This window comes from Pyxicephalus adspersus, chromosome 10, assembly GCF_032062135.1.
Source record: "Pyxicephalus adspersus chromosome 10, UCB_Pads_2.0, whole genome shotgun sequence".
NCBI lineage: Eukaryota > Metazoa > Chordata > Amphibia > Anura > Pyxicephalidae > Pyxicephalus > Pyxicephalus adspersus.
In genome coordinates, this window is record NC_092867.1 from 10,462,835 (window position 1) to 10,477,545 (window position 14,711).

The following is a 14,711-nucleotide window of genomic DNA, read 5'->3' on the forward strand; positions in this document are numbered from 1 at the left end:
ATAAACTGTGTTATGTTTTGCGGCTCCAGACTATTTTTCTTTAGTAGAAGAGGAGGCAAAATGGCTCTTTTGATAGTAAAGGTTGCTGACCCCTGATCTATTGCATTATGACTGCAGACTGGTTATTGTACCAAGTCTATAGTCTTCCACTATCTATTTTATAGATATAGATTTTATAGATATAGATAAATTTACATATCTGCCATAGCCTGTAGTCTCAGATGGTTTACTCTAGTGAAAATAAGCTAAAGTTTTTGCATGAATCTGTAGATAGTAGTGTAATAAAGACTGTTATCACCTATTTATATAAGTTTGTTGATTTGCTCTTTATGTTTTAAACAGATTGAGAAACAGCTATTTGAGGAGACAGTGAAGACTCTCAATATGTACTATATAGAGGCTGAAAAGATTGGGGGTAGCTCCTATCTAGAGGGATGCCTAGCATGTGCTACAGCTTATTTCATCTTTCTCTGCATGGAGACACACTATGAAAAGGTAAAGTGATTTTTTTTTGTTTTTTTTGTTTTTTTTTCCAACTCCTGTGTACCCCCCACTACTTTTTTGTTACTTTGCCAGAGTCAGGCCTCTATACAATCTGTAATCTGTATGTTGAATCCCAGAGGCTAATCTCTTCCTTCCCTTCATATAATGCTTCCTTCTATATTCTTAGAAAAAAAAGAAAAGTTTAAAAAAAGCCTGTCAAGTTTTTCTTGCTGTTTTTATCCCCACAGGAAAACTTTCAACCCCCTTTACTTCTTCTAGCAACTTTGATCACTCAGGCTGCAAGTGAGAAATCAAAAATGTTGTGTTTTCATTAGTGCAGGAATAAAGAGGGCATCATCCATTGGGGACATTTGTTGCATTGATAGCTTAGGTAGGAACTTTCCCTACTATGGAAGGATTTTCTGTTGTATCCACAGTCTTCTTTTTGTGCATCTTTCTAAAAAAATTAAACACACACACAAAAGTACTTCAGATATGAAAAATTAAAATGTCTGTCCTTCAATGCAGTTGTTCCATTAGACAGAATCCACTTCTGCCTTACAGCTTTCTCTTGATTGGGCCAATCAACAATCCATGCCAAAAATACACGAATATAGAAAAGTATGAAAGAACTTTTTTATTTAAAGGTTAAAATAATACTCGAAAAAATAATTCTACAAACATCGCTTAAAAAGGTGTGAAGCACTAGGCAGGAAAGAGAAAAGAGTGCCTGGGAGTATAGATGTAAATTAATGCAAGTGTTGGACTCAGTGGTATATTGAAACTCAGAAGATGTGTCCATAGGAAGCGCTTTTCAACTGACAATTGTGAGAATTTTAAACTTTGAATAAAAATGTTTTATATACTTCACCTTCAGTCAGTGTTCTTTGCAAAAAAAAAAAAAGTTTTGCTTGAGCTACATCCAGTTGTTTACTTAAGAACACTGACATTTGACACAACAGTTTCTTCGTGCCAAAACAAAAGTGTTTTAAGAGTAATATTTGTAATATTTGACAGTATAGTGTCTGACGTGTTATAAGTACATATAATATGTTTTGATTATACGTAAAAGTCTTCAGTCATTTTTAAATTAACACGAATGTAAAGCTGTCAAAACAGTTCTCCGACAGCTCTTTGTAAATCGATGATGTTCTCATGTTTGGAAAATATCAATATTAGTAGGCGGAAATAGATCTTACCCTGGGATGTGACCTTACACTGTTCTCAGTGTGTTCCACAGGAAGTTATTGGTGGGAAATCTGCTTATATATCGACTTGTTACCAAAGGGTAACTGGCTTGTACGAAATAGGATTTGAATTTCGCAGAGAGTCATTGAGTCTTAGCGCTACAGTACAGCTTTGAACTACGTCCAAAATCGACACAGCTAAACTTTTGAGAGCAGGATGGAGTTGCACGTTAGGCTTGGTATTTCACATTATTATCTGTCTATTTCTTGGTGAGCAGATTTAATCCTTCCTTCAAACGCTTGGGAAAGGTTGTCTCAACATGCAGACACTCAGCAAGCTCAGCTAATTGCCCAATCTCTTTATATCACACCGTCGATCTGGGCATTGGTCCAAAGCAAACTCGACCTTTGTAAGCTGGAAATTAATTTCCCAGCAGATCCTGTTCCCACTTCAACCCTTGTTGATACTGAGAAAGGATACATTATGTAGCAGGGAGGGATCCTGAGCTTTTCTATAGATACATACCTCTATCAAAAGTAACATTCTGCTAAATCTCATCCACTAATTTCCTGAACAGTTCTGTATAGAGTTAAAGTGAACCTTTTGATTGAATCACATTCTCATGAATCAATACAGTTCGTGTCAGCATTACCAAATCCCATCATTTATTATAGTTCTTTATTCCTTGGCTTAAATGATATCCTGCTGAATACAGGCTTTCTGGTATTCAAAACCTACGTAGATATCTTAAAGGCACACTTTCACCTCTTTAAAAAATAGTTAAAAAGCACAAAATGTATACCTAATTGTCTGCCATCTTCAATGTTCATTCTCTCCCAAAAACTTTGATGTCTGAAGAATCCTATGCATTTAATATGCTCATCTTCCATACCTTCTGTCTGTGTGTTAAGTTCCTATGGCAGGGTGAAGCAAATGGATGGGAGATTTGGGCTTTCAAAAAATGCTAAAGGATGTATCTCTTCATGAGATTTTAGGCAGTAACCAGGTGGGCATTAATGCCCTACCTTTAGGTGGCTTTATTTCTTCATTTTTAAAAGGTAGATTGTTTTAAGGTCTCTGGCTTTCTTAAGCATTGTCTGTGTTTTTCACATTGTCGGAGATTGAAGCTAGAATAATGCTTTCACTTACTTTGCTGATTTTCATATCTTGACACATATCCACCAACCATGCCTGTTACTTTATGCACATTTTGTTAAAGAAAAAAAGCATCTTGCTCTCATTTGTGCTTGTCCTTTACAGCAGTACTTGGCTTTTTTTTATCCAACACATTTACCCCTATGAAAATTTTCCAAATTAAATTTTGGTCTTGCCAGCTTTAAATAGAAATCGCTGCAATGCCAACTAGCTAACTCCTCTCTGGCTGATCATTCCAAAACTCGTAAGATGGTTAGGTGTCAGCCTAATGTAGGTTGCTTCGAAGCAGCTCTTATAGATCATCTTCAAAGCCCTTTTAAACTTTTTTTTTTTCATAGCCTTTATTTTGAACTATAAAACCTCTTCTCCTGTTCTTTTCAACATGCCATTTTTATATGTGTATGTTTCCTTTAATTGGCTCAGTGTGCGTTCTTTACTTATGTTCTGAAGTGTTTAGGTCTCAACATTAAGCTACACAAAGCCTCCTTAGTAAAATGGCCCAGAATAGCCCATTATGGTGTAATGTTCGAGGAAAATCTGGTCCAGTTCCCAGATCCTGAGGACAAAAGATAAGGAGCTGGTAATGGGGTAGAAAGTAGGTAGACTCCTCTACAGGAACCGTCCAGTGTGTTTAGAAAGGTTTTACTGATAAATGTTGTGCATATTCTGAACAATGGTTTGAAAATGCTCTGTGTTCAGTAAGTGAACTCTGTGGGAGGCTGCCGGTGCTCACAATAGGGACAGTTTCCAAGTAAACATACTGAGGTGCTAACAATTATTTTGGCAGAAAGAACACTTCTCAAATATATATTTTACTTTGGGTTTAGGTGTTTACACAAAGTTATAATAATTACAAACAAATTACATTATAATTACAAATATTTACACACAAATGACAAACACTTTTATTTCATTTATGTATTTTTTTCAATAGTAAAAGCAGTACCTAGGCTAGCTACATTTGATAACATGATATTTTTATACTATTGACTAAGATTACCATTAGTAGACTTTATGATTGGCAGCCTGGATCAACATTTGCCAGGTTATTCAAAGTTGCTTTTTTAGAAATATATTGTCCTTCTCGTTTTCTCATACAACCTGTCAAATCTGTTTCTATATTGAAGGTTTTGAAGAAAATCTCTAAATACATCCAAGAGCAAAATGAGAAGATCTATGCACCCAGAGGTCTCCTAATAACTGATCCAGTTGAACGTGGAATGCGTGTTGTATCCTTTAAAAAGTGTGATTTTTTTTTTTTTTTTTTTTTTTTTTTAATTTGTTTGTTCGGTAGGGTAAGATTTCATTGTTATGTGTGACACTATTTCCTGTGACTGTTTACTGAATTGGTGCAGCTGTAATGCTGTGCAAATAAAATCCAGATGACTACTCCATTAAAACAAAAACATTTTCTGTTGCACTTCTTAAAATAAAGCCCTCTTTTAGTGGATCTAACGGTGGTCACAGAGAACATCTCCCTAACTTGTGGGTATTTCCACATAGCCAGTTGTTACTGGAACATGTAATATATCCCACCTCTGATTCTAACAACTCTAAAATGTTGGATTTCACTTTTGGTGGCAATGGTCAACAACACAAATAGTGAGAGTTAGGCTACGTACACACGTTAGATTTTAGTCATTGGAAAGCATCTTTCACAATCCTTTCCAACGACAAAAGACTGAAAAATGAACGAATGCTGTACATACACCACCCTTCTTCTCTATGGAGAGGGGAGGGAGGAGAATGAGCAAGTGGCACTCCGATGTGATCCGATCTCCCCTTCACTTGCATTGTGGTCATTCATCATTTGTGGATCCGCCAGGGACAGATCCATGAGGCATCAGAATCACGTCTGATACCAGCCCCAAAGCGATAATCGTCCAAGAATCATCTGACGTATGTACGTAGCCTACATCTCCTCAATAGGTAATTAGACTCACACAAAAACTACACAGAACGGCCCATGCTTTACAAAAAAAAAAGTTCTTCACCTAGATATCTTTAATTTTCATCTGTAATAAGCATACATTAGTGTATCTTTACAGCTGCACTTAAGCACAACACAAAGTCACTTATACAATAAAAAAGTCTACTTTAAAACTTGTTCTCAATGTCACTGACAATATTACACGACTGGAGAGTAACAAAATCTTGAATTTTCAGACATTTAAATTGTATTGGAAGTGTGTGCAGGGACTCTGATAAGCTATAAATGAGCCCCAATTAAAGAGACTATTTCTTCCAGTTTTCCCTCCTAATTTATGTGTGAACTCTGAGTGAACCCTTATAGCATTTCTTGTTGCTGCTTATTGTTATGCTTTCCTCTCACAATTGTAGGCGGATATGAGAATTTAATATCTTTCTGTTGTTTCAATTATGAATAAGTCTCAGAGGTGAGCACATAATCTCGCCGCATGTTTATCAGCCCCTTCTTCTTTTTCTCAGCAATTTCCACGTTGGGCATGTTTTTGAAAGTAATCATTGTATGCACATTTCCGTCACCATTCTAATATCATTTGTTCAGTATTTTTTGATGCGGTATGGTTTACTGGCAATAGTTATGGTTAATGCAGTTTCCGCCAAGTCACTGATATTGTCATTAATAATGTTGCTTTAAGATACTCCCTCTTTTCTAAGTTCCAGGCAGGATATCTAACTCCAGATGGTTGCATCGTACTCGGATACCTATTTTTCTGCATCTTTTACTAATTACCTTGATTTCTTTTTTGCACATGTTAACCATATGTTTATAGCATACAGGGAATATTTTTAAAGTGGACCTGAACTCACTGAGAAAGTAAATTTGCTATGTTGATGAAAACATTTGAAAGTGTTAATTGTGCCCAAGGAGTATCCTGAAAGATTCACTTTTTCCTAAATTTCTCCTGAAAATTAGCAGTATTATTTCTGGTATCTGTGGGTGCTGAGGCATACATGTTGCCTACATGTGCCTAGAGCCTCATGGCTATATACTTATAGTGTGGGAACTATGGCACTTCTAGTTTGGGTTCCAAGTGTGTTTAGGTCAGCTGTGTGCCTTTATTGTTCTCCTTGCTGGAGGCCCTGAAATTAGGATGCAAGACCCTGCTCCTACCAGTATGATCACTTCTGCATAGAGATACAGTGCAGAACAAGGCATGGTAAGTCAGTAATGGTGGTGGTAGAGATTAGCAGCAGGGAGACAACAGGCAATGATGGTAATTGATCTTTTGTCTTTTTTTTTTTTTTTTTTTTTTTTATAGGTCACATCTATTCCTTTCTGAAGTGGTAGTGCATTGTGTTAACGGATGCATTTACATGCAGAAACCTGTGCATTAATACAATGTACAGCACAAGTGATGGTGCTCTCAGTTTCCATTAATTGGCACCTCAAATGCACCACATTGAATGCACTGGACTGCACTGCACTGTACTGCATGGTGAACTTAAGAAATACAGCGTGCACTACAGCGTGCCCGACTGCCGTTCATTGCACATGTCAGTGTGTGTTTAGTGCAATACACCGTATTGACATAATGAGAATGAGCCTTGAAGCCTAACCGAACTATTATCATTTATACATGTAGTTAAACCAGGCTGAATATACAGTAATAAATCTGATCTTATTTTATTAGGTATTGCAGAAATCTGGAAAGTTGGTTTGCGACTCTGTGGATAAAGCATTACAATAATAAATCATAAGTGTTCTACTGAGCTTTAATGGTTTCGGGGCAAGTGGAGTTAACATTAACGTGTATACTGTGTGTGTATATAAATAAATATATATATATATATATATATATATATATATATATATATATATACATATACTTTCAATGTTTTTTTTTTTTTCTTTCAGATTCTTTGATTAAAACTTAACATTAAGCTTTCTGAAGACGCAGCCAGAAATTGGAGTTATGGCTTTAACTTATTACTTGATATATGTCGATTTTACATTGAGCTGAGCGGGGTTGTATAGACAGACGTTTACCAGAGTGGTTACCTTTAGTAAAGCAAGTGTGTTAAAATAAACTTCATGATGTCTCTAACAGAATAAATGGAAAAAGATAGTACTGTACCAAGGTATGAGCTTCCTACTAATCCTCTTCTGTTAGAGATGAGATGTTCATCATCTAATTTTTCCATAGCACAAGATTAGTCACCCTAGTCATGCACGGCACTTTTTTTTAGGTTTTAGGTAGTGAACAATTTTGATAGTAGAACTGCCAAAGTTTTCAACACCCTGTCACTCTCTGCCAGTCGTTTTGCAGTTTTGTCACTCTATCATGCCCACTAGGGGACTACAGGTGTATCCTTTATATGTATTATGCATTTTTGGTCAAGTGTTTTTACATTAGGAAATGTGCATTGAGACGTGATGTGCAGTTGCTGAGGTTCATATAAACAGGAATTCTTCAACTACACACGTGTTCATGTGTTCATCATCATGAAAAAGAAAGGTCACATGGTCTGTCGTCAGTCCTGATGGCAGCAGTTGCTCATTATCTCAATAAAACTCTCAATCTTTCAACTTGGTGACCAGTAGCTTTAGGCACTTGCTGCATCTCTTTCACAGGTTGGGTGTTGGAAAGGGTGTTGGAAATCAAGTCTCCAGCCCTGCCAGGGAGGGTTGTGCAGTTTAACAAAGTCGTGTAGGTCTCAGAACTGGATCGACAGAAAGCTATTTTTTGGGCATGTAAGAAGGTCCTTATGTATATGTGTATATATTTGTGTGTGTATATATAATTTAAAGTATCTGTATGTTTAGCCTAAAAAACAATACAGAGGCCCCGGATGTATGAGTGACTGTGTCCAACAAATGACATTAGTATCTTCCTTGATTCCTTCTGTTAAGATTGAGATCTCCATTTATGAAGACCGATGCAGTAGTGGCAGCAGCAGCAGCGGTAGCTCCAGCAGCACCAGCAGTGCAGGGGGTGGTGGAGTAGCCAGTCGTGCCCGATGACTGGCAGAGAGTCCCTGCGGGGACCTGTATTGCCGTGACGATGGCCTTTCTGAAATACGAAGACTGCGATATCAGAGCACAAGGTTTTAATTCTAGATTGAGATGATTCCTAATACATGGCCTTGACAGGGATCATCACAATGTTACCACTGACTACCTTGACAAGAAACTGACTTACTCAAGCAAAACAACAAACGCACCTTTTAACATTTCAAATGAAGGCTTCCATACCACAGTTCCATCTGCTGCGGAATGTGCAAATAAACAGGTTTATATACAAGTTTCTATGTATTTTCACATAAAGCAATTACAGCTGCTGCATCTATATTTTAAATAGCACCTCATCTGCCAAATCTGATTTAGAAAAAATCCTAACTCTTGCTGAAAATGATATACATATCAATTTTATTTATTATCTAAGAAACTGTTCTATCGTTACACATTAATGGGACATATTTCTCACTCTTCAGTTAATCTATATCACTGCAATGAAAAACAACTTGGATAAGACTTGCAAGTTTTCATACTGGAATCTGTAACTGCAGACTTTATTTCTGTAACTGCAGACTGTAATTACTGGATGTTCCCTTTTAAACAAAATAGCAGATAATTGCTCATTAGCAAAAACATCCATTGTTAAAGATGTTCTGAACCACGCAGGTTGAGCTAACTCTTCTTAAACTTATCAAGTTCAACCTCCTCCTACTGACATATGACATGGAACCTCATTGTATTCTGTTGCCTTATTTTGAACAAATGTACAGACAATTGTATATAACTCATTCAAGGAACGGAATCTTAGGTAATGTTTCAATTTAGACTTTGCTGTGATAATGGAGATATGAAGAAGTTTTCATTGTGCTAAGAATTGTTCATGAATGCCAATGTGCTAACATATTTATGATTTTTTTTAACCTTTCCAGGATTTGTTGAACAATTGTATCTTTGGTAGCTTTAAATTAGTTATAGTATTTTCTCTGGTTCCATATTGTACCTTGTGTATAGGACCCCTGCCATTATACAAATTAGGGTTAAAAAGGGCATTGGAATTGGAGAAGATCTGGCATAAAGATCTAAGGGAATTGGTCCTTCAGACCATCCTGATCAAGGTGATCTCCTCTAAACACAGTGAGCAGAATCTTTAGCCTTTTGCAGCGCTTTGGGTGCCTCTACTATCCAAAACTTCCTGGGTTTTTAGTTATACCCAACCACCCTCTCTCAGCTTATGGTGGTTTATTACTGGACACTGCAGTGATGTAGTGGCCATCTGTAAGAACCACAACACCCCAGCAAGGTCACTCTGTCCAAGTCTTCTGGATGTGCCAAATAGAAGTGGTGCCCAAAGATCTTCAAGCAAGTGAAGATTATTTAAGTCCAACATTGAAGATAAGAGATTTCTCCTTCATCACTGTACAAATGAAATCTGTACATGGTTACTCACTGCAGCAATATATTGGCCTAAATCATGCTATTTACCTATATAAACAATAGTTTCAACCCCCTCCCTTTCCAAGAATGGAAACGGCTTGAAAAGTTGCTAAAGAATCTCTCAGCAACTTCTATATACTTTGACATTCTTTGTATTTATAATTATGCTGTCTAAAGTAGCCAGCTTCCCCCTGAAAAATATAGCTGATCTGTAGCCAGTCATGTAAATCTATATTTCTTTGTGTTGTAAAAACTATGTATTTTTTTAAATTGGAATTTCAAGGATTTGTAAATTTGAAATCAAATGCACATTTTCCAGTTGACAGCCCATGAAGGACAGCAGGGACATGCCACTGCATGCAAAAACCTCACCCCCCATCTCTCATCATCTGATTACATATGCAGTCCATCCATGCAGCGAGTGTTAGTGGGTGTAGTATGTTTTCTTGAATTCCTCTCCCATATCAGTGCTTGTATTGCTACTCTGAGACCAGATGACTTGTACAGGAACACATTCATGAAGATAAATTGAAGCTAGAAGCTATTTACATGGGAATTCTTTTTTAACAATACAACTACAGCACATAGCAATATAAAGATGGCTACACTTCAACTTTCTATTTTAGGCTTATCATATGGGAATAGTAGGGCTAGCTTCAAACAGGTGGTTGACCACTCCTGGGCTTTGTTTGCTATAACCCTTGGTGCGGAGAAGGTATTGGCATTAATTCATGAGCACTTGCTGAAATGTTCTAGTGAGTGGTTGCAGTTGTCTTGCCACATCATCATGAGCAAGAAAATTATCCTTCCAGCTTTACTTGCATACGCTTGTCACTGTGGTTGGAAAAAAACTTCATTCAAGTCTATGGAAGTGGTTTGGGGGCATAGCAACTTGAAATGCTCCAAGGAGTCTCCAAAAATCACACAACTGAAGGGTTTCCAACTGCTTCTAATTGTGTTAATGTATTTAGGACTTTTAGGTAGTTGAGTACTGCCCCCAATGTATTAACTGCAGCCGTAACACTTGGAATAACTGCCTGTCTGAATATAGTCTTACATTTTCTATTAGCTTTTTATTTTTATTACTGTAAAAATTTAAAATATTTTCCTTAATTTTTTCCTTACTTCTTGTCCCTTGTAATGCCTTTACAAAAAGTAGGGTGGTGGGGGTGTATATTTCAACACACAGCAATAACAATATTGTCATAAGTTCATACCATGCTACTAAAAAATGTTTTTGTGTACTTGTCTGTCTCTGTTGATGAAAACTTCTCAACTGGGACACAGACAGCAATAAAAACTCTTCTCTACAAAATCCAAAATTTAATACCAAAGAGACCCTGTCACTAGGGCGCATAAAAAACTAATACAGAATTATTTTGAAAAGCAAAAATTAAGCTTTTACATTGCTTTAGCACATATTCTGTGCTTTTATGTGCATTTCTTTTCCAGTTGGTGACAGGGTCTCTTGAAGCTTTATTGCCTTTTATCGTCTGGCATCTGTAGGCAGTTGCAGATTTCTTGTTGCTATATAGCGAGAGGTGAGTATTTTAATCCGACCATAGATCAGACCACAGATGTCATGTAATGGCTGAACAACCACAGTTACACTTGTTTATTTTTGCTAATTCATGCAAATGTAAGCTACATTTCCATACACAAGTATAGTCTCCGGTTTTAATCGCTATTTTATCTCTGTCCGTCTAGAGGAAAGTGAATAGATCAATAGAGATTTGCCTGCTCAGTTTTGCCTAAAGGATGCTGAAAGGTGGGTATTGAATTTTTAGGCAATAAATATAGTACATAACAAGGATGTTATTGCTGCTCAGCCAAATGTAAAATTAAACTTATTTATGGCAGGAGGGAGGTAGTGTTTTGTTAAAGAAATGCCATGCTAATAACCTCTTTACTATGTTGTGTTTTCTGTGTTTAGATTGAAATGCAGATTATGCTAAACCCATTTTTTTTAAATCGCTCTGAAAAACTATAGACCATTAAGAAATATAGTTCTAAGTTTAAAAAGATGGCATAATTAGTTATTAATGAGTAAAATAAGTTACATATTTTTCTACATTCAGCTGGATAGGTTTAGGTACCATACTGTGTGTTCGTGATGACACAGATCCTGCAGGCACTTACTACATTCATGTTCCATTAAAGCATGTGTTACATGTCTGCATTATTGTTGCTTTAATAAATGGAAATAAGATTATTCTCTAAAGTTCTTTTTCAGGCAAGGAGTGTAATGCACATTTGAAAATACATTCATGCAAACTGTTTTATCCGCCAAAGGCTATGCAATCCTGGAAGTCTTATTATTCAGGCATCACTGCCAGACAGCATAACCAGGCCCCTGAATTCTTTTGAAGTTAAGCAGTGTAAGTTGGTCAAGAACCCCTCTCTAAACTTGTTGATTGGACAATGAAAAAAGCAACCAGTCACCATTAAAGTAATCACTCTTGTTAGCAAGCTTCCAGTATAAGGCTAGGTACACATGTGAAATGTTTCTGATATGATATCAGATGAAAATCTTGTACAGTGCTCGTCGTCCATTGTCCGAATGACCGTTTTGGCAGATCCACAAACGATGGATGGCAAATGATCGCAATGCAAATGAAGGGTGGAAAGCGCAAGGGGAGAGAGGATGCTGCTCCGTCATTCTCCCCCCTCCCCTCTCCATTGGGGAGAATGGTGTTGTATGTACAGCTTTCGTTCATGCATTGTGCAATCATTTGTTGTTGGAAAGGATCATTAACCTCCCTAGCGGTATTCCCGAGTGTGACTCGGGGTGGGAAAAATTGCAAAAATCGGTAATCCCGAGTCACACTCGGGGTACCTTTGGGGGACCCCCTTACCTTATCCCCGCGCTCCAGCGGCGATCTCAGGATCCCGCTGTGATGGCGGGGCGCTTCTCCATCGGGGGGCGTGAAATTTAAAAGCAGATTACGGAGTAATCTGCTTTTAAATACCGCCCGGGTCCCCACCACCCCGATGCACGCATCTGCAGTTAGATGCGATGCACCATGCAGGATTTCTGCTTGGTGCATCGCATCTAACGGCAGATGCGATCACCAACAGTAAATCCAGAGGGTGATGCCAGCGGAGATTTTCCGCTGGCAGCACCCCCTGGATCTACTCCTGCTCGCGTCTCCCGGAGGCTGATCTCCGGGTGATGCGAGCAGGAGAGTGAGCAGCGGGGACATCCCCTACTCCCGGAGGCTGATCAGCCTCCGGGAGTAGGGGGTGATGTCCCCGCTGCTCACCCTCCTGCTCGCATCACCCGGAGATCAGCCTCCGGGAGACGCGAGCAGGGGAATGAGTAGGGCGGGGACATCCCCACCGCATCACCCGGCAAGATGTGTGACATCTTCCGGGAGATGCGGTGGAGTGATGGATTGTGGGGGCGGGAAATTTAAAAGCAGATTACTATGTGATCTGCTTTTAAATTTTTTTTTACAGTGAAAAACACACAAAACACATAATAAAAGTACAAATACATAATATAGTACACCAAGCATTATTGCCCAGTGCCCTGATTTTCATTTTGCCCACTATTAGCCCTGACCTTGACTGTCCTGACTGTGATGTTGGACTTTTTACAGCACCCTGCTTCAAAATCTACCACACCCGGGATGTTTACTAAAAATGTAAATAATTTTTTTTTCTAGAATCTGCATTTAATTTATCTTCTTATTTATGAATAATATTGCACCCTTGTTTGGAAAATTTCAGTTAGAATTTTTTGATAAAAAAAATTTTTTTTGATAAATTACACTGTTGTGGTCTATTATTTCATAATTTTTTATAATTATGTATTATAATTGTGTATTATATTATAACTTATGATTATATTATAATAAATAAATATAATTATTATACTCGGGAGTTAATCCTAAGAATTACAGGCCCACAATATAAACAAAAATTTCTATGCAAAAAAAATAGGATCACTTTTTGCATCAAAAAATTACAGAATTACAACGCTAGGGGGGTTACAGAGCCTTTCCAACGACAATTATTGCATGTGTGTACGCAGCATTAGATTGACAGCACTTCATTAAAGCCTGACTGGTTCTTACAGCTGACCCTTCCCCTGTGATTCTCAGGGCTGTTATACATGAAAGTACACTAATATAGTTATTCATATTAGATGTGTTTTAAAATTAGATTTAAAGCTATTTTTGAAGGCTTACTGTTGTTCCCTCCAATTTCTTTTGTTCATCCAATTTCCACTGTGCAGGATGCATCAACCATGCTTTGCATGCAATATGAGGCACCACACTGCTTTATCAAACTTTAATTTGTTACGGAATTACCAGGATTGTGTGACAGTTTGTTTCTATGTTTTTCCCTAAATGATAGCTACGTGGGATGTATTCCCACAAATCTGCAGCCTGCTGTGTTAAAAACAAAAGTTATGTTTTATAATGATTTACATGCAGGAAGTGACTTCTTGTCACATTTATAGTTCACTCTTTTGACTTAAAATAGTGTGTAATATGTCAGTGCTATCATGTGATAATAAAAAGGTGTTCTGTATTTCAGATGAAAACCTGGGCAGGAAGATAAGGCTGCTTAAGATATAAATATTTAGGCCACCAACAGAAAGAACTGTGTTGTGTGGCAGAGCTGTGTAACTTTCAGGACTAGGTGAACATAAATACAAACCCTATAGCAGGTAAAAATAATCCCATGTGAGTATTTCATTTGTGTATATATTGTTTTGCCTGGAGGTCATAGTGTGTGTATTCTCATTGGAAAAGATAAGTGCAGAGACCCATAACAGATGATGTCTTGGGTTGCTTACTCAAGCAAACAGATTGGTTGATGTTATTGGACTCTGCTAATTTTGTTGAAAATTTTTCACAAAACTGTGCAATACACACTAAACAATGTATAAACAAAGGTAACATTCCATGCAAACCTCATTTCAAAACGGTTAGGTTATTCCAATGTTTAGGCTGTGCTGTGGTATGCACAATATATGTGTTAACATGCATTGTATTGGACATTTATCTGTTTGAGTTAAGGCAGCTCATTCAGTTGAATAGGCTGCCAATGCAGTCAAAACCAGACATGCATATTTTTTCTAATGATTGGTAAGCCCATTGTGGTGCACTTTAGTGTAGGTTCCTTCCATTAGTGACATTCAAAGTCAATTATACCACAATGTACTGAAGAATGTCTATAGTATGGAAAGGTTTCTTGATCCCCTTCCTAGGAATCCCTATTATTTTCTGGTTCTGTATATTACACGACAAGGCCAACAGGAAGGTTCAAGAGTTTGGAAATTATACAGACTGATTTTCACAGGCAAAGATGTGATTTGCATGTATCTTAAGCCTCCTATTTTCTCAAAAAAAAATTGGTTCTCACTGTTGTAACCCTCTGCCACTGCATTTTCATAAAGTTCTCAGGATCTGCACAAGCATGACTTGTCACAGGCTTGCTTTATAGTGAACCTATCATCAAAAATTTCCTTCTCACTCCTTAAAGCTAACTTTTAGTG

At 37.5% G+C, this 14,711-nt stretch overlaps 1 protein-coding gene across 1 annotated transcript in view; it reads left to right on the forward strand.

The window, feature by feature from the left end:
• Positions 1-11,414, forward strand: part of GOLGA7B (golgin A7 family member B) — a 36,268-nt gene extending 24,854 nt beyond the window's left edge. The window contains exons 3-5 of the mRNA XM_072424064.1: positions 343-495; positions 3,954-4,055; positions 7,664-11,414. Coding sequence (XP_072280165.1) covers positions 343-495; positions 3,954-4,055; positions 7,664-7,774 — 366 coding nt within the window. The 3' untranslated portion in view covers positions 7,775-11,414. The remainder of the gene's footprint in view (positions 1-342; positions 496-3,953; positions 4,056-7,663) is intronic.
• Positions 11,415-14,711: the final 3,297 nt, after the last annotated feature.